Raw genomic sequence first — 20,751 nt, 5'->3', positions numbered from 1 at the left:
GATCGGCAAGTCCTAGGCTCTGTGGTTTAACCCACAGCGCCACCCGCGTCCCAGTAGATTCACATGTACAGCTCTGCTTATGCCCCCATGTTCTATACCCCTTTGGGAAAGACTCAAAACAAATGTGTCCCCTTCCTATCCCTACTGATCATTTCACACAAGAACCTGCACCATTCCTGCTATAGTTCCCGACATCTGAATTGGGCCGTACAACTCTTATCAGTACAAAATATGATGAATATAATCACAGATCCTAGCCGCAGATCCATATATCAAGTCTCACAAAAGTGCAATGCTGAAAACAAAAGCCTGCAATGTTGGGTGGGGGTGGGGGTGAAACCTGAAGCATTAAACATTGAAAAATATGCATAACCGTTGGTATAATAAAGGTGGCAGCTAAGTAATTAATGCACAATGAAGAAATGGCTGGCTGGGATTTCAAAAATGAATAGCCACTCTGCAGATATGTGAACCGCATCTCGCGGATGCCAAATTAGCTCCATCAAATAAAGTGACTGATGTTGGACCAGCGGCTTGTAGGCTGCAGCTCCCCCCCCCCACCTAAGACCCCCGCCCCCTCTCAAATCCCAGAATTAAAAAAAGGCCATGCAGAAAGACAAGGGCCAGACTTTGTGTCCCAATCAGAATTTTTTAAAAAAGAGACCCACATGAAAACTTTATCTCAACCTGGGGAGTGGCCGAAGGTCAAAAAAATAGAATAAAAAATGCTGGCGGGAAGAAAGCATTATGTATTTTCATTAAATTGCCTTGTTATGACTGAGGATTAGAATACTGCCATTACCTCTGAAATATATTCATAGATAATAATGCTATAATTAATGTCAGTGAGAGAAATCCCTGATTAACCTTTGGGGTCCCAAGGGCATCTGAAATACAGATGTGCTCACAAAATTGCTGTAGCATAATATTAACCTTTGTAAGTCTAAAAAAAGGAAGGGGAGTAAAAGACATTTCACAGTTCGGTTCTATTATTTCTTGGCATTTACAGTGTCATTGTGAAGCTGAAATAAATCTGCCATATGTATTGTTTATAGAGAGCCATCTAAGGATATGGCGCTTTTGACAAAAAAAGAGGCATGGCCAATCTCTACCCAAAGGGCTCACCATCTAAGAAAGACGGGAGGCTGTATCCAATGTAGCACTAAGTTAAAGTTATTTAGTGGAATGCTTGTTCCACTGGAGAAATGTTTTGTGCCAATGGACTGCTGTTGCACAAGAGAATGCATAAGCAGTTCAGCTTTCTTGTGCAACAGGTTGCACAATGCAGAGTTTGTTGGGTGCTGAGTTTCCACCAGTGCAACAGGACCCTCCAGTGGATCTCTACCCCGGCACTGACCACAAAGAGCCATTGGATTCACCCATCTCCAACACAGAACCAGGGGAAACAGTGATGTACGGGAAACAGTGATCCGGGCAGGAATTTCATGCGCTAGCTGCAAATAAGGCTACTCAGGAAGACAGAGAAACATGGGAGAATCACCTGCCCAGGTCAGGACCTGGCTGAGAGCCAGGAAGGAGAGGAGCCTGCGGTTCCTATAAAAGTAACAGTGCTCCTCTTAAGTCTTCCTGGTTTGGGGTAATGCAGAGCAGGACTGAATGCTCAAATATTTATCATTTTATTTTTGGAGGAACTTGAAGCATGCAGGAGGCTTCGTGAAAAATCAAGATACCTGCGCCCTCTCTGATGCTGCATTGCTTGACATGCTGTTTGCATGAAAACAATCCCCCTGAGCTCCAGGAACTCCAGTATCTCCAGATAATCTTGGACAACCTTCCAGTCAGGTACAACATAGTGGGTCAGATCGTCGGACAATAATTTCTCACCTGAAACAGAATTCAAAGTGTTACTGTTTGCTTATTTATTTATGGCCTCTAAGAATTATGGTGCTGGAGGAGACTCTTGAGAGTCCCATGGACTGCAAGAAGATCAAACCTATCCATTCTTAAGGAAATCAGCCCTGAGTGCTCACTGGAAGGACAGATCCTGAAGCTGAGGCCCCAATATTTGGCCACCTCATGAGAAGAGAAGACTCCCTGGAAAAGACCCTGATGTTGGGAAAGATGGAGGGCACAAGGAGAAGGGGACGACAGAGGACGAGATGGCTGGACAGTGTTCTCGAAGCTACCAGCATGAGTTTGACCAGACTGCGGGAGGCAGTGGAAGACAGGAGTGCCTGGCGTACTCTGGACCAAGGCGTCACGAAGAGTCGGACACGACTAAACGACTAAACAACAACAACAAGACTGTGTTGTGCTTTACAGAGCACGTGTCTCCACACTGAGGCGCATACAGTCTTGTAGACTATAGGGGGAAACCTATAATGGAGAAGGGTGGAGTATGGTAAACAAGGGAACAACATGCAGTCATATTTCAGTTATACCTGCGTACTGTGGCTTACAGCTTCAGTTGCAGTAGGCAAGGTGGAGAGGGAGAAGCTGGTGCCCTTCAGGTGTTGCCCTCCAACTCCCATGAGCCCCAGCCAGGAGGGACAAGGGTCACATATTATGGGATTGATAGTTCAAAAGCATCTAGAGGTCGGACAAGGTGGGTTTTCTGAAAGGATTGGAAAGAAGGGAGAAAAAAATGGTGCTGGCTCACTAATTTTCCTCTGTACCACCCTTCATCCACCTCTTGGACTCCAGATTTTTGGATTACAACTCCCAGCAGGCTGGTGAGGGTTGTAGTTCAAAATATCTGGATGCCAACAGGTTGACGAAGGCTGCTCTGTACATACTAAAAATTATACGGTCCCAGAGAGCCTCAAATCCATCCTTCTAATGGACAGATAGTCCTAGATGGCATTAAGTCTTTCTCACTTTATGAATGGTGATTGAGGTCAAAAAGAGGGCACGTTGCAGTAACAACCTGGCAACAAGGACAGAAACCTTATTTGAATAGTAAAGGCATATGCTGCTGCAAAGTAAAGGCTACCAATCAATTTACTTTCAGGGGAAAGGGCAAAAGGGTTTATTCTACTTGGTATAAACCATTTGACCTTAAATTCTGATGGAAAATAATGTAAGAGAGATGTTGGATCTTCTGTGCATTGCTACACAGCATTTCTGATTTTCTAACACCCACTTGCTACAACAAAGTTAGCAACGAGCCTCAAAAAATATACAAGAATCCCTAAATTCGTACTGGAAGAGTTGCAAATTACAAGTTTTATTCTTGGAACATCCAGTGATTCATTCCTATGATAAAAATTACAATGGGCAGATAGGTACAGTCTGATTCAATCAATGGATTGTGTTTGTACAGAAACGTAATCAGACAAGATGGAAATACTGTGGGAGAGAAAATCTGTTGATCTGGAGGGAGCTGTGTGCCCAGTACTGGATAGGGATGCATTCCCCCAGAAAGACCAAGTCTGAACTTTGGGCTGGGGTGTCCTCCTGGATCTAGTGCTATCACTAGAGACATAGGTGCTATCTGTTACCAGCAGTGCTTTTTATCACCTTTGCCTGATTTGCCAGCTTCAATCCCATCTCAAGAAAGCAAACCTTGCCTCATTCATGCCCTGGTTATGTCTAGATTAGACTACTATAATGCACTCTACATGGGACTGCATTTGAAGACGGTTCAGAAGCTACAACAGGTGTAAAATTCAGCTGCCCAGGTGTTTTGAGGGCCAGGCAGCTGGAGCGCCTAATACCCATTCTGTACCAGCTACACTGGGCGCTTATGTATTTCTGGGCCCAACTTAAAGTGCTGGTGGTTACCCTTTAAAGCTCCAGAAGTTTGGAAGCAATTATTCAAAGGACTGCCTGCAGTTGTGTGAATCTGCCTGGGACCGAAGTTCATCCACAGGGGCCCCATTTGGAAGCCCTGCCATTAATCTCAAGCAAATTCCCAGGCACAAAAGACAGAGCCTTTTTTTGTGAGGCCCCTCTCCCAGTCTTGGTGGTACGTACAACTGGTTTCCTTTTTAGTGGATAATAACAGATCTTACTGCTGCTTTTAAATGCTGGACCAGGCCTGGAGTTTTAAAACAATCATTGATTTGGGTTTTCTCTTTGGTGGTCTGGATTGGGATTTATGGTATTTATTTTTTTGCTTTTTGGTTCTTGCTGCCTTGTTTGATGTTTGTTTTTATGAGGATTCTTTATGCTGTTGTTTAGCAAATGTAACCACCTTGGTAATATTTGTGAACTACTTTGCATTGCCTGGAGAAGCAGGATATAAATAAACAAACAGATCCTTCCTCCTGTTTGTTTGGGCCCTGCTTCTTTAGCACCAACATGAAATCCAAAACCAATCCCACTGAAAGGCACAGGAGCTGCTTAAGAGTGCTACTACAATTGATGTGAGGAGTCACAATGGCTCCATGGAACATCCATGGACAAGGGGTCCAGTTTGTCTGTGGACTTCCCAAAGGCATTTAACCGGTCACTACAGAAAGCAGGATGTTGGAGGAGATGGGCCTTTTGACCCAATCCTGCAGGGTGGTTCTTATGTTCTCCTTACTAGGATAGCCAACGTGGTGCCCTCCCGATTCTAGAATCTGCCAACGTAGCAATAGTCAGAGATCCTGGGAGTTGTAGTTCAAAACATCCAGAGGCCACCACATCAGCTACTCCTGTTCTAGTAGTATAATTTTGTGTGTATATGTTGACAATCAAGCTCCTCTCCTCCTGTTTTATTCATCCCGGACAACTACCACATCCCCAGTTATGTACTCATGAGTTCTGTTGGAAATGGCACTCTACCGCTTCCTAAAAGAAATGAAATAAAGCACCACAGACGCTTTCCTCCCACCCTAGTGAATGCCCAAAGAGGGATAACTAAGCCACGTGCATGGAGCTGAAATATACGAATTCAGGAAGATTATACCAAGTCAGATATCTGGTCAATCTAGCTCATTATGGCCCACACTGACTCTTTCAAGTTTCAGACAGGAAGCCTTTCCCAAAGCTACTTGAGGATGTCAGGCCCTCAACCAGGGAGCTCTGGCCATTCATGTATGTGCATGTAGAATAAGCAATTGTGTGTGTCTTACACAGAAGCACCCCCCACTCCTTTTCCCATTCACATGTACTAAAGTTGAACCCTTCCTTAATAATAATAATAACAATATTTTTATATAATACCCTGCCTTTCTGGCTGGGTTGCCCCAGCCACTCTGGGCGGCTTCCAACACATATAAAAACGTAATAAACCGCCAAACACTTTCCTGCTCTTCTGAATAGGGAGCAAGGAAAACACTTTGCATATGCCCAGTGACCTCTTTTCCTGCATTAGCCAGTTTGGTGTAGTTTAGGAGGGCAGGGTTCAAATTCCTGCTCAGCCATGAAACTCACTGCTTGATCTTGGGTCTCTCAGCAAAAACCTGCCTCACAGGGTTGCTGTCAGGACAAAATGGGGAGGGAGAGACTTATGCAGAGCTCCTTGGAGGAAAAGTGAAGTATAAATGTAATAAATAATAATTTAAAAATGCCAAATCAGGCATGAGCCTTGGAGAGACCTTTCCCCTCCCTGCCCCACCCAAACATGACACCACGCCCCGCCCCAATGGCCAAGCCCCACCTCCTTTCAGCTTACAGACCGGTGCCCCGCCCACCCTCCTTCGCCCCGCCCACCTACCGCGGGGACAGTCCGCCCGGCAGAGGGCGCTGCCGCAAGGCACGTCGGGCCTCAGGTAATGCTCGCGCACCACCCGCACGGAGCGGCCCAGTAGGCCCCGCAGCTGGAGCACCTTCTCCGTCCGCTGCATCTGGAGAGGGAGGGAGGGGCGCGCGCACGAGAGAGAGAGCGCCTGCGAGAGCGGGCTCGAGCGGGAAAGCCACACCTCCAAACGACCGCGCTGCGCCGTCCCACCGCCCTGATTCGTCGCCGCCGCCGCCCGTCCTGAGAGGAACGTGGAGGCGGGCTAGGGGCAAACGGGGAGGCTGGAAAGAAGAGGCGGGGCCACCTCTGAGAGAAACAGGGAGGCGGGGCCGCGGCGCGAGATCAGAAAGGGGCGGAGCCGCCTTAAAATGGCGGGTATGTTTTCCTGAGGGGAGAAATTCCCTGAGGGGATGAAGCCGTTTGCGTCCATTCGCTTTTCCACCCTCACGGTTACAGCCTTGGGCAGTTTAGTAAACCCCATCGCCAGAATATAATAATAATAATAATAATAATAATAATAATAATAATAATAATAATAATAATAATAATAATAATAAATTATACCCCAGCCACCTGCTCCCAGTAGAAGAAGAATTAAAAAATGTGATAAAATATCAAACTTTAAAAACTTCCCTAAACAGGGCTGCCTGTTAATGGGCATGGTTAATTTCGCCCCATTCCTCCTCATGGTGAGAATAATTAAGTTACATCACATTACATTTCTACCGAGCCTTTTCTGTAAGGGACTGAAAGGGACCTACTCAGTTCTCCTCCCGCCACTTAAATTTCAACAACAACCCTGTGCGGCGGGTTAGGCTGAGAGACGGTGGCTGGTATTTTGCCAGCCTTGCATTTCCCTGCAAAAATCAAGGCCTCCTAGGTGGTAGGCAATGATAATAAAGCAAGCTATTGAGAAAAAAAAGGTGGTGGGGAAAACGGAACTAAAAATTAACGTATAAATCAAGACATTCATTCATAAATTTATAAATCCAAGGCAGTGCACAAAACCAAAGCGACTAAAAGCCAGAGGCAGCAGTTCTGGTCTATTTAAATAAAGAAGAAATCCATTAACAGGCAATCTCTTTATTAGGAGCATCTGAAAATAAGTTTTCCAAGTTCATTGGATCCTGTTAGGCAAACAGAGTTCAAAAGGGAATGAATTGAAGGCTGTGATTTGGTCCCCTAGCAGAGATGGTTTTAGGAGTGATCTTGTCCCAACCCATCAGGATTAACTTGAGAACTGGATCTGTTGTTGAAAAATGGAAGCAGGAGACTGACATTGCAGCTAGCTGACCGGCTCAGAGGAGACTGGAATAAACAAAACGCTGTCATTTTTTACTTGATTAGTATCTTGATTTTGGGTGGCATGCCAGAGCCGTTATCAATTATTAAATAAAGAAGAGAAATAAATTGACAGAGATATACACAACACCGCTTTCCCACATAAATACAGCTGTAATGTATCATCTTTTGACATTTTAATGACAACTCTGTTGCACTTTATGTCATCCACGTATTACAGAAATTCCCCTTCCAACCTCTCTCCATCAGGCAAGACTAATGCCTTTCATCACATACGGAAAATTAAAATAACCAAATGCAGCTAGTCTCCAGAAACATGTTGCCAACAGCAAAAGGAACTGCTCCGGTTGGTTTCAGGGTTGAAACGAAGATGTTAAGAATTGTGCAATGCAATCCCATGAATGTTCACTCAGGAGTAAGCCCCACTGGGTTTAGTGAGGCTTGCTCCAAGTTAAGTGTTTTAGAATTTCAGCCAAAGATTCACAAAACCCCAATTCTGGAAATCCAAGAACCCTTTGCTCTGAAGATAATTTAGCAGAATGTCCTGGTGCCTGTCTGCAAGTCATCAGGATGCATTTTCCATTTTTGTCACTAGGAGTCACTGTTTCACTAATACAGTAAAGATAAGCTATATGATAGGGAGTTTCCTTTGCCCAGATGCAACAGACACAAATCCACTCAAGTCCGTGATAACAACATAAGCAGATTGTCTTCAAAATAAACAAGAAATTAAGTGTTTCCCTACAAAACAACAACGTAAACAAATCCCTCAATTTATTGGAAGGATTCAAGTAGTGGAACATGAAATTACAAGACCAGCTTATGAACATTACTGGTTGTATAGAAATATCTTGCTTGCCATAGCTCTTTGTTTTTGCTGCCGTGTGTTTAAAAGTCAACTTTACACTTTATCTCTGGATTAAATTGCTTTACTGTCAAACCAAGCTGCATATTACTTTTATTTTAATTGCAGCCTGACCCTGACACATGCTTAAGCCCTTGAAAATCAATGGTCTTGGGCATAGCTAAGTCTGCATAGAATTGCAGCCTTAAACGCAAGTTCTATGCACATGTGCTAGAGGATAAACCCCATTGCATTAAATAGGACCTACTTCTGAGTAAACTGTCTGGAACTGAGCTGCTGATTTTTTTTTAATTTTAGTTTCCCAAACTGCCATTAAGATCAGGAAGTTTGATAGATGGTTTAATATTACTTTCTTCTATTACCAACAGCAAATCAGAATGTTGAAGGCACTGCATGGATGGAGCTTTTATTTTTATTGGATTAAAAAAATATATCTCTTTCTCCTAAGTAGTCCAGGGTAGTTTACGTGGTTCTAAGCCCCTCATTTATTCCACACAACAACCTTGTTTGGTAGATTTGGCTCAGAGAAGGTGCTTGGTCCAAGATTGCCCTGTGCGCATGGGGCTGAGCAGGAATTGGAACCAGAATCTTTCCCGTTCTAGTCTGGCCTTCAAACTACTATGTCCTACTGGCCCTCACAGCCTTTTTACCGCAGTTGTTCCAAACACAGCAGCCAACAACTCGGGTGGATGGACTGGCTATAATATGGGAAATGAAGCCAGATAGTGTGCCTTAACTCATGTATCTCCCCACAAGGGCCTTTACCTTTTTCCAGGCAATGCCTGACTATTCATGTAAACCACTTCAGAATCAGGTCCACCTTAGTTAGGAGGAGAAAGTGCTGGTTGATTATCACACCTGCTCCGCCCCCCCCCCCCGGCACCTTTCTCTCTTGAATTTTAATGCACATCCTTGAGCCTCTAAGGAAAACTCTTCTTATCTCATTTGTACCGCAAATGACAACTGGAAAGAGTTCAATGGAGGTCGATTGCCTCCTCATTTAATTTCTCATGATCGGTGGCTAAAAAGGAATCCATCAATTTCACCTCAACATCACAGCTCAAGAATGTGAGGGCAAGGGAGCATTCTTCCATTTGTAGGTGGACTTTTATATACACAGCAAAGCAACCAAACCTATTTGGGAAATAGCCATGGTCCAGCCTGTCAGGAATGGGGGTGCAGACCTTTAAATTTTGGAACTTCTCCGTTGTACTGTTGGTCAAATATGGGCCTATCTGAACTAGATGTGAAACCCAGATTCACCCTCTTCTGCTGATGTTTTGGTAACGAGCACAATGAAACACTCCTCAGATTTCAGTACAAGGCTACCTTCTCCTTCCAAGTTACAGCCTTTTTTAAATGCTGTCCTTAATACCTTAGAAGCTATAACTTGCTTTTATGGGAAACCATAGTGAAATGAGCATTATAAACTACAGGAGCAAATAAAATAAAATCTGAATGGCAGGTGATATTCATGCCTCTTTATCTAAGACTATAGAAACAGAAAAAAATATTTCATGGACCCTAGAAAAAAAGAGAGAAAGCAATGAGCAAGCTTTTAAAATAAAATAATTTATAACAGCTATAACACATAAATCACTCTTGGTTGGCATGGAATAGTTGTTAAATGGTGGTGGCTTGGTGTAAAATGGAGCGTGAATGGGGAATTGCATTTGTGTGAGTTCTTATTTTAAAAAAATGCAACAACTGAAGGCTCTTGGCTGACAAAATATGTAACTATGGGTAGGGGTGGGGACAACTCCCATGCACTGTTGGTTATGTGTGTGAACTGCTGCTTTTTCCATGGTGTAGTTAATGCACTGTGCTTCAGCACCCTGGATAGTTCATTATCCCTCTGCTAATGCTGGCTGCTGTTTTTCCTTTGCCTCACCTATCTCCAAGTTGTATCTAGTGTTAGTCATACTCAGAGTAGACCCATTGAAATTAAAGACCATTACTTACTTTCGTCCAGTATCTTTAATGGGTGTACTTTAAGCAGAGACGGTTGGCTAGAACCTTATATCTATCTCATTTCTTTTCTAAGCCCATTCTTAACCATCTCCCAATTCCTTTCAAAACCCGCTTCTTGGATAAATAGTAAGTTATGCAAAACAAATGCGTGTCAATATGACTAATTCTACATGTGCATCTCATTTGCAGAATTTGGATTTTCGTGGTGAATATTTTTTTATTTTTGCACAGTACATACAGCCTCCATCTGTTCTTTGTGTTTTCTTCCAGAGAGGCATAAAAACATAGTTTATGCTGACAAACCTCTAAGCATGCCGGTGAAAACTATGATGCAGTCACCCATCACGAGGATGAAGCTTACAGAAGCAAGTTGATAGATTTATTTGCTGATCACTCAAGAAAAGGAAGGAATGAACTGTGTCATCCTGCTTGCATTTTTACAGAAGGCGTTTGCTCATGCAGAAAGACGATCGGCATTACACCAAGGTGCTCTGAATTTTTTTGTTTTGTTTTTTTGCAGACTCCTGGTTGAACTGGCAAAGGCACATGAAGGTCAAATGACTTGCCAGAGGTTATCCATTGATCTGAGTGTTTTTGGCAGGATGGCAGCCAAATATTCATGCTCATCCTGGTGCATTGCCCATCAGCTGTCAGTGCAGGATTCTGTTGTCTTCAGTCTGTATTTCATTTGTAAAACAAAATGGGCTTCACACCATTTGGTAATAATTTAATAGACTGCACATTAAAAATCCAGAGGGCATGTGTATGATTGCTTTACAGCACATCAGCAAAATGCCACTATCATGCACAGGAAATGCAGTGTTTGGAGTAAAGCTGAGATTCAACACATTCATTCAAGCATCAATCTCAAGCAGAGGCAAGGCAGAACAAGCAGAGGCAAGGCAGTACCCTGGACAGCTCCACGCAGGGCTCAAGCACTGCTCAGATGTTGCTTCAGCACCAGTTATTTAGATTGCAGCTCCCTCTCAGTAGCTAGCTCTGCCTTTACTTCAAGGGGCCTAGATTTCTCTGGCAACCTTTGAATCTGACAAGGTGAGTGAGACTCTGGGACTCATGTGATGGAGCCCTTTGAGTCAGATGTGGGTCAGAGGGGAACTGGGTCCACAGATTCGACTTGCAGAAGTGCTTTCAGTAGGTTAGGGGCTTCTGGTACTGATCCAGAGGGCAATTCCCTCTCCCACTCTGAATCCCAAGCTCATTTCCCAAAGAAGGCAAAACTGACCCCGAGGTCATGACATTTCATCCTCTTGAAAAGCTGTTTCTTCTTTCACTGTCATCTTCTTCTTTGGTGATCACTCACAGCCAAGTAAGATTCCATAAACTTCTATAACATGGTTTTAACAGTGGGTTCGTAAGTGACTGTGGAGGCCAATTCTGGATCCACGCGCCCTTCCACAGTGGGGACATAGGTTTCTGGATGGCAGTTGATCATGGTGAAGGTTTGCCAAGCGTGCCTTCCTCTTATTGCATTTCTCCCTTTCATCCTGAGTTTGAGCATCTTCAAAGCCCATGACACCTTCCATAAACATGTTGAAAACAGAGGTAAGAGAATCCTTCCTTTTATTACAGTTTAATTATGCTGAGTAAAAACATTGTTTGTGATCATACCCTGTCAGTGGCCAACAACTAACTGAAAGGGTGGTATTTATACTGGAGTAATGATATCAAGATGAAACAATTAAATCAACTAAGGAGTGATTTAATTCTGAACAGAACATAAATTATTTTAAACAAAGAAACAGAAATGTGAAATCCTCAGCTCTCTGTACACCCTGCTGTACAAGTCCTGTTGAAATAAATGGGAGCTGTGCAAGAGTCCTGCTTCCCAAATATATTTTGCTTGCCCTTTTCACTCTGTGGCTTATCTTCCAAGGATTTTAAGAACATTCCTCCATCTTTGGTTTCCCTTCATCCTATTGAGTTGTCTTTTTCTCCTCCCCACTGGCCCTGTTCTCCACTGCGTGGCTCCCCATGTGTCAGATAATTAAAAAAATGGAAATTGCAAGACACAAGGCTGGAGAAGGTAGCAGAAATCCATACTGGTTGAGGCCCTCTTGAATATTAAAATGACTTTACTTTTGAGAGCATAGCAAATTCCAGCCTTGACAATTTCATTTTGAAAACTGTTTATGCTCACAAAAGTCCATAACAACAACATTTCCATTATGTTCTTGCAGGATTTTCTTGTGGTCTTTACTTTTGTGAGTCAGCTTTTATTATTGTTCAGCACTGATGTCAAGCAATGCAAATGCAAAACAGGAAGAGCTTTGCGGTAAAGATATTGCTGTTTTCTCAAAGTACAAAGGTGTCTGTCGGCCTGCAGCCCTGATGTTTTCTCCTCCCGACCTGCCTCAATAATGCAAACTAGCAGCAGTGGAATTTATTCTCCTGAGACCGTAATCTTCATTTACCTGCTACCAAGGTACTCTACCTGACTATATTTAGATTTCTTTTGAATGTTATCTCAAGAGTCTAGAGCAGATTATAGTATATCATCATCTCTTTTTATCTTCACAAAGGCTGTGGGAGGGAGAGGTAGTGGTTTGCCAAAACCCATGCAAATCAGCTGCATCTCCCATGTCCAGACTAGCCAGGGCACCACAATGTCTCTGCAGGGCAATTAGTGAATTCCCATCTCTGGTTTCTGTCCCTCACTTTGGACTTTCTCTGTAGAAGCTGGGAGCATTCAAAGAATCTCTCCCTCCATTGATCTTGCATTAGGAACAGCTATTTTCATTTAAACAGCTGCAGGGAGTCTGGAACACTGACCTAAAAGGAAGTCAAATTTATTTGAGGCTGATTTTATTCTCATGCTTTATTGTCCCATTGAACATTAAGTGGAAGGGATACATGCAGGCATGCATGGACGCACACACACATTCTGCCATTGGGATACGTAATGCAAATGAATTATATAAACAATTTTTCATACATAGAATAATTTATCATTTCCCCAAGATCTAGGTTTTCAAATAATTTAGGCTGGTTGGAAGGAAATAAGGTAGGCAAAATTATACCACAGGGTCTGAAAACAAGGAGAATGCAGAAAAGGCAAGGACCTATGAGAAGGAGAGGGCTTTTTCTGTGGCAGCTCCTAAACTGCAGAACCTCCACTCCACAAAGATGCACCTAGCACTTCTGTTACCCACTTTCCGCTGTGTGCTTTCTAATCTGACCTTTGACAGTCAAGGTATTATTGGGCGACCCACCTCTTCTGTTTTGCTTAGCTTATAAAGGTAAAGGTAAAGGGACCCCTGACCATTAGGTCCAGTCATGACCGACTCTGGGGTTGCGGCGCTCATCTCACTTTATTGGCCGAGGGAGCTGGCGTACAGCTTCCGGGTCATGGGGCCAGCATGACTAAGCCGCTTCTGGCGAACTGTGCTGCATTTGTTTTGAATTGCTTTACTTGTTCTTAATTTTACGATTATGAAACCCATCTTATGGTGAAATAAGAAATCTAATAAATAAATATGAGACCACCAACAGGAAGGTGCTTTACACTGAAACAGACCATTGTCCCTCTAACTCAGTGTATTGTCTACACTGGCAGGGGCTGTCTAGGGTTTTAGGCAGGGTACTTTCCTTCCTGGAGATGCCTGGGATTGTACCTGGAACCCCCTGCATGCACAGTGAATACTCTGTTACCACTGAGCCACAGCATTTCCCCTTAAGCTGCAGCCCTTCCACCAAGCCTCTAGGGCAGGCATGGTGAAACTTGGCCCTCCAGCTGTTTTGGGACTACAACTCCCATCATCCCTAGCTAACAGGACCAGTGATCAGGGATGATGGGAATTGTACTCCAAAACAGCTGGAGGGCCAAGTTTCGCCATGCCTGCTCTAGGGCTTACTGATCAGAAGGTTGGCGGTTCGAAACCCTGTGAGGAGATGAGCTCCCATTGCTTTGTCCCAGCTCCTGCCAACGTAGCAGTTCGAAAGCATGCCAGTGCAAGTAGATAAATAGGTACCACTGTGGAGGGAAGGTAAACGGCATTTCCATGTGCTCTGGCTTCCATCACGACGTTCCGTTGTGCCAGAAGTGGTTTAGTTATGCTGGCCACATGACGCAGAAGGCTGTCTGCAGACAAACGCTGGCTGAAAGCAAGATGAGCGCCGCAACCCCATAGTTGCCTTTGGCTGGACTTAACCGTCCAGGGGTCCTTTACCTTTACACTTCCAGATCACCTGAAATCCCCTTCACCTCCCTTGTTGTAAACTCTGTGATAATTTTGCATACAGTTAGAACAATCTCCCCACCCCCACCCCCATGTAGATCTTTTTTTCCAGTGGCATATTCTTTTACAGAGGAAAAGCACCACACTGGAATCCATTGCACTTCATAATGAAGACAGATGGTTTACCTGGCAGCTCCCCTTCGCGCCTTCTGTCTCAGGGCAAGCAGATTGAAAGGGAGGAGGGGCAGAACCAGGGAGTCACATGGAACCCACAGTCGGACCGAAGATCCACAGAGGATGGTGCCCTGGAGGAGCAAAAAGAAAATAAAGAGAAGAAAAAAGAACTTACCAAAAATAAAGGTAACCATGAACCATTGTTCTGACACAGGCAGCCTCAGACTATTCTCACATGCTTCTTCTTTTCAAGCAACCTGTCTGCTTTCAAGAGCAGGCAATCTGCTCTTCTCTCTGTGTGTAGGAGGAGGAAGCATGCTTCGAAACCGTCTAAATGCAGCTGCTTATATAAAACTCAAAACATGTAGTTTAAAGACTTTGATAAAAGTGACAACGTAAGTGGAGCAGCAGCTGTTCCCGAGAGAGGGGGAAGTGAACCCCAAAATGTCCCAGTTGACCAACTGCCAGGGGACCCTTGTTCCTTTAGCTGCCACAAAAAAATGTGAAATTCTCCTGCCTTTTCCTCCATTTCCCACTTAGTTTGCATTTGCTGGGCCCTGGGGTCATATGGAAACCTACGCCTGGAAGGTGGAGCTGGAGACAGATGCAGAGCAAAGTTTCAAGAAGGTGGAGACCCTCTGAAGCAGAATCAGTTCTGCTCAGTTGATTAGGCATTAGCATCAGGCCTGGCCCATCCTCCAACTGCACCCCACTGAATTCCCCTCTGTGCCTGAAGAGGACCCTGAAGCCTGACCAGTTCTGCAAGTTTCCAAGCTCCAGGAATGAATCTTCATGCTAGACAGTGAGTAAAACGACTGTTATTTTCAGGGCATGACTTGAACATCTTCAACTGCCATGGCTTTGCTCAGGGAGTCTGTCAGAGTCTTAATCTGAGACAGGCTGGTTTTTTTTGGGGGGGGGGGCGGTGTTGGCTGAAACACTGAGGTCAGACTCAAAAGGCTAAAGGGTTTCTCAAGAAGTCAAAGTGGAAACACACAGATATCCCTCCTCACAAAAAGCATAAAGTGCACCTCCAGAAAGAAAGAGTCACACCTCTGTCCTGCGCATGGGCCTCCACCATAGGCATCAAGTTGGTCACTGTGCGAAGAGGGTGCTGGACTAGATAGGTATTTAGCAGAACTCTTCTTAGAACACCTTTGCATAAGATTTGCTTACAGTATGCTGATTTATAAGAGTAGATAGGGAACAAGACTGTGACCATGTCTCAGCTAGATTGGTAAAGAAAAAGGGTTTTATATGTGTTGTATGTGCGATATAACACTTTTGACACCAGATGGCGCTGTGGAGCCCCGTCTTTCCCTACTGGATTTCCCTATATGAGTTCGCAATGTGTAACTGAATCACTCCTTTGACGTGTCTAGATCCAGCCCTGGTGGTCTGTGCGCCTGCTTAGTCTGCTGTCAGGTGCTAATTAAATGGGAAACTCCTGCTCTCCCTTCTTAGGGCTTTTTAAATCTTTAAATTGGGCATCCTTCAAATTTCTTTTTCTTCAAAATAGTATTACGTAGTAGGACCAGGAGGCGGGGGGCAGCTGCTACCTTTCTGCATATCACTGAATCTGCTATTCAGGTTGAGAACTTCCAAGATGCTGAAGCAGGTGTATTCCTAATCCTTTGCTCTGGATAACAACCTTCCCACGGGGACTTTCTTCAAGGGCACCTCTCTCTTAGACCTCAGCAGCTGGCCTGCTTTGATTCTCCTCTATACTTTCAACAATCACTCTTCACAGCCACAGTTCTCTGTTACCTGTTCGGAGTGCTTCAGAGGGAAGAAAGTCTCACTTATGCTCACACTCAACAAGAGAGCATGAACAGGTAGGTAGCATGAGAACATAAGTTGAGCCTGCTGGATCAGGCCAATGGCCCATCTAGTCCAGCATCCTGTTTTCACAGTGGCCAACCAGATGCCTGTGGGAATTACTAATAGCTTCCTCTTACATTTCCCCCGTGGTGACTTGTACCTGCGCAACTGGCAGGGTGGAAAGCAGAGACGGGTGGGTAATCAAAGCCAGAGCCAGTAATGCTTGTAAGAAGGCAGGCAGGTGGGGACTAACTGGGAGCTTTTTGAGATGGGTGGGGCAATGCCCAGTTCACCCTAATGAACAAGTCTCCACTGCCGTTTCCTAAGCTCATTCATGTGCTTAATCTCCACCACACATGGTCCTGACTCTGCACCTTTGGTCTGAAATGTACAGATGAAGACCTTGTTTTTTTGCTTGAGCAAAAAAACTCTGCGTAAAATCAGCCACAGTGTGTTTGAAAGGGGGACTGCGTTTTATTTTGTTTCCTTTGGTCTCAGCGCCTAAATCTAATATATGTTATTTGATTTGGATCCTTTGGATTAGTAAAAGGGGATTGGCTATAAAGGGGGCCAGCATCATTATTCAGTGTTATTAATGATGTTGTCAACCCTTAGATTTCCCCAAACTAGAAAACTCATAAATTTTACTTATGGGGGGAGTGGGTGGAATCTCAGAATGATCTAACAAATATATAAATTCTTTAAAGTATTTAATATGTGTTAAGAGGACAGCATGATAAATTCAATATTGAAAACCAATATCAGGTTTACAATTATTTGTCATTTATCATCCCTGATTGCACAGACAGTATCTTATTGAAAAGAATAAAGTGATTCATAAAGAGAGTTCTATTACAGAAGAAAGGAACCAAAAAGAGAGAGGGGAGGAACAGTCAAAAATATCTTGTTTTCCTCTCCTACCATTATTGTCAGCTGCTATTTGCTCTTTTGAGAAAGGAACCGTGTGAGCTTAATCGCCTGCACTTTGATATTAGAGATACGATAAATTTATAAAGGGAGGAACCATCTCATTTTCTGAACAGCATTCTGACAGCACATTTTTCTTTAAATATCTGATTTTCTACTTACGGAGGAAAACAGACAGCTCTGTGCCATCTTTGTCTTTACAAGCTTGAGTTCTTTGAAGTTTAGTACATTTGTGGGGGGCCTTGTTTCCCTTCCCTGCCTGCCCCATGAGTTTGTCATTCTGTTACTGGTGGAATATGTGGAAGAAACCAAACTCCAGCAGTTAAATTGCACATGATAAGACAGGAGAGGGTACCATTGGGGGAGGGCAGGGCACCCCATCCTTGTGTTTCAGAGACCACATCTGGTAATTTCTGGAGTACAGCTATTGCCTACTGTCTCACTGGTCTACACTTTGGATGAATGCTAACAATGGCATTGGCCTATGCACCAGGCATGTATGCCAAAGGTGTAAACCCCTTCCCTTCATATACTGTATTAAGATTTGCAGAGGGGGCTTTGTGTATGTAATTGTGCCCAGGAGAGGACTTTCTCTGTGGCACCCCTTAAATTGTCAAACTTCCTCCCCACAGTGCTGTGTCTAGCAGCTTTCAACACATTGTTTGTTATGTGTTGGGGTGCCAGAGTTTTGTGGGTGCAAGGCACCCATAATCCTTAGAATTCATAAAAGTCAGAATTAATCAAGGTTTGATTAAACGGTGCCAAGCACAGAAATTCCTGGGTTTAGCTTCTGCTAACGAGCCAGACTAGCCTGGCAGGAATAGCTGAGTGCAAGCCATTCAGAGACAAAGACCAGTGATGCCCATCAAGGAAACCCCCAAGAGTGAGTGAAGACTGCCAGACCAGGAGGGGAGGGGCCCCTCCTCCAGCTGTGTGTTGCTTGGTATTTCAGACAAACAGGAAAAAGTGTCAGTTTTGCAAGTGGTTTGGCAAGCAGAGAAGTGGAGGGCAGAACATGATGTAGGCTGGTTGTGACTGGCTGGAACAAAAGAGCCACAGAGCATGGTTTTTTGCTGTTTTTTGAATCCAGTGCTATGCTTACAGAGGAGGGCAAACCCCCTTGAAATGTGTATATTCTGAACTCTCCCCATCTAGGTTCAGGTTATCTATCTGTGTAAATAAACCATGTATCCTAAAGATACCAGTGTTTTTGCTGTGCCTTATTCCCAAAAGGAAACACAGGCCCTGGGTAAGCACCCTGAACCCCTGAAGTCTCTTGCACCACCCTTTGGAGATTGGGGTGGCGTATAATAATATGCTGAACAGTGAAAGGGGCACAATATGGCTCCTTCTATTGGCCGGAGAAGGAGCAGCTGCAAAGAGCTTACTTCTTCCTACCCCACCTGCCTGAATGACCACTCAATTACCTCTGGCTGTTGCCCTGGGACTGCAGAAACAATACACAAATAAATAATGCACCCTGCCATAGTCCCTATTCAAAGGTAGTGGACTGTTAGGAAGGTCCCCCTGTGAGAGCAGGACTCAATTCTGTATTCCAGGTGAGAGCAGGCTACAATTTGGGGCATGATTTATTGGTCCTGAAAGAAGTGATTCTGCGCAGGTGAGATCTGGGCTCACAAGCAGGATGTGTTTGGGGACAGTGAATAATTGCGTGTAATTTTTTTTGCTGCAGTTAATATGTTTTGCTCTTTGGCAGTTTAAATTAGGGTTATCAGCTCTAACACTCCTGGTACTGCAGGCCTTTAAATAGGAAATTGATTTGAAACCTTTTGAAACCTTTTCTGTCTTAATTCTGCTATTAGCAAGTGTTCTATCATTTGTTGGCTAGTTCATGTATCTATGGCAGTGTGGATGGGGGTGCCCCAGTTGTCAGAGTAAGTGGCAGGGTATGTTACAGTGATGGGAGGATGATGTTCTGAATACCGTAGATACTTAAGAACTGTCCCTCCTCTCATCTAAGGGAACCTCAGTTGCCCTGCCAATGGACCACTGAAATTGCTGGTGCTAAATGCCAGGTCAGTGAAAGGGAAATGTAGCTTCCAGGACTTGTTCCTGAATCAGGGGACCAACCTGGTCTACATAATTAAGATATGGTACAGTGAGACTGGCAGGTAGGCTCGTCCCCAGACATTTTGCTGACTGAGGTGAACGACAGGATGGCATCCACTTCCACATTCCACTTAAAGAAGTGGACTGGATTGGCAACTGAAGCTTGCTTCAATGTGTGCCTCTAGCATACCTGAGAACAGCAAACTCTTTTAGGAGATGCAAGGCAAGTTGTGTGGCACATGCAGTTCTGTGCATCTTTTAGGAGATGCAAGGCAAGTTGTGTGGCACATGCAGTTGGGAACACCTACAGACTCAGGAGGAACAGCCAGAAGGCTGCCACCATCTTCAGCATCTGCCACCTGGGGCAGTCGCTTCACTCTGACTAATGGTAGGGCCAGGCCTGCAGGAAGGGTTGGCCTGTCTCAGCCATAGTTTTTCAGCGTCCTGTCAGCACAGCATCAGCATAGGTAGGGAGTCAAGGAAGCAGAGTTTCTGTCTTTTATCTGAGCTCCATCTTCTTCTACAGGTTCAGCAGAGATCCAATTTTAAGAGACCGTGTTGTACCTCCTACCCTGATTCCTAACAGACTTCCCTGCCTAAGCAGGTAGAGGAGGTCTTGAAGATCTCCAAGCCTTCAGTGTCGGGCAATTAAAACATCAGTGGTAGAGCATTTCATGCTACCTGTATGGTGGACCACGTGCTTGACATGCTGGCACATGTGTGGGTGAAAATTCCCTTACCAGGAAGAGCTTATACTTAAGCTTATACAGGCTTCTCTGCAGCCATAGGGGATCAATTAACCACTAGAGGGTGGAAGTGTCATCAATATATTGATAACACCCATCTCTATTTCTCTTTTCTAACTTAACCAGGTAAGGAAGCTGACACTCTGAACAGGTGTTTGTGATCAGTAGTGGACTGGGTGAGGAGGCTAGCAACCCAAAGCGAATTCCGGACAATACGGCACTCTTGATGGTTGGCAGCTCAGATCCTGGAGTTAATGTTTGGCTGCATTTGAAATCGAGTTTGTATTAATCGGTGTACTTTGGTAGTATGGTATGTATTCTGATACGTTGCAACCTGTGACCATGTGGTGAAGGGTGGGAAATAAATCACTAAATAAATGAAATTACCACTGCAATCAAATTCTCTTTTTCCACAAGCTTGGACTTCCCTCTGATGGTCCCAAAGTAGTAAAATAAGAAGCTGCATTTTACTAAGCCAAACAGTGGTCCATGTAGCTCAGTGTTGTTGAAGCCCAGGATGTTTTGAACTCCTATCAGCCCCAGCCAGAATTTTGAAGCATCAGGGATGACCTTAGTTGCAGTCCAACACATCTGAAGGGCAACAGGTGGGCGAAGGCTGCTGTGCATTGACTGGCAGCACTTCTCCAGAGTCTTTCCCTGTCCTACTTGGAGATGCTGAGGATTGAACCTGGGACCTGCTGCATGAAAAAGCTGATGTCCTGATGATGGAACTGGATGAATCATGGCTCTCCTAAGATTGTGTGTAGCTGACTCTTTGATATGCCTTTTAATGAGTGCCATTATGTGTCTGTTTGATCCCCTGCTTCTTTATTTTTAATGGGTCTTTTATGGTTTGGTGGGGTTTTAAAAAATGATTTCAAGAGTTTTTATTATTTGGAACTGATTTTGTTTGCCAAAATCATTGGATCTCTTTCTTAGTGGAAAGGCATAATATAAACACTTAAATAATTAAAAACAAACAAACAGCAGCCTCCCTGCCTTGGCGGTGGTCATCTTCTTCTAGGGCAGGATGTAAGTAACTTAAGACAG

General features: G+C 44.2%; 1 protein-coding gene and 1 long non-coding RNA gene across 7 annotated transcripts in view; one reads left to right on the top strand and one right to left on the bottom strand.

The window, feature by feature from the left end:
- Nucleotides 1–5,900, bottom strand: part of DIS3L (DIS3 like exosome 3'-5' exoribonuclease) — a 23,975-nt gene extending 18,075 nt beyond the window's left edge. The window contains exons 1-3 of one of the 4 annotated variants that reach the window (XM_028707035.2): nucleotides 5,606–5,740; nucleotides 2,403–2,575; nucleotides 1,692–1,845 (exon numbers count right to left, since the gene is read on the bottom strand). In XM_028707035.2, coding sequence (XP_028562868.2) covers nucleotides 1,692–1,735 — 44 coding nt within the window. In that variant the 5' untranslated portion in view covers nucleotides 1,736–1,845; nucleotides 2,403–2,575; nucleotides 5,606–5,740. The other 3 variants (XM_077919039.1, XM_028707034.2, XM_028707036.2) reach the window with 3 other exon arrangements.
- LOC114584882 (uncharacterized) lies at nucleotides 5,576–20,751 on the top strand. Of its 3 annotated transcripts, none has more exons than XR_003703729.2 (5): nucleotides 5,576–5,660; nucleotides 10,038–10,820; nucleotides 11,966–12,210; nucleotides 14,094–14,939; nucleotides 19,828–20,750. It is a non-coding gene; the product is annotated as an uncharacterized LOC114584882 (long non-coding RNA). The 3 variants fall into 3 exon arrangements; XR_013390696.1 differs by having other exon boundaries at nucleotides 10,038–11,330; nucleotides 19,828–20,749; XR_013390695.1 differs by having other exon boundaries at nucleotides 10,038–12,210; nucleotides 19,828–20,751.

This window comes from Podarcis muralis, chromosome 14, assembly GCF_964188315.1.
Source record: "Podarcis muralis chromosome 14, rPodMur119.hap1.1, whole genome shotgun sequence".
NCBI lineage: Eukaryota > Metazoa > Chordata > Lepidosauria > Squamata > Lacertidae > Podarcis > Podarcis muralis.
The sequence above is the reverse complement of the archived record's forward strand: the minus strand, read 5'-3'. Positions and strand labels throughout refer to the sequence as shown.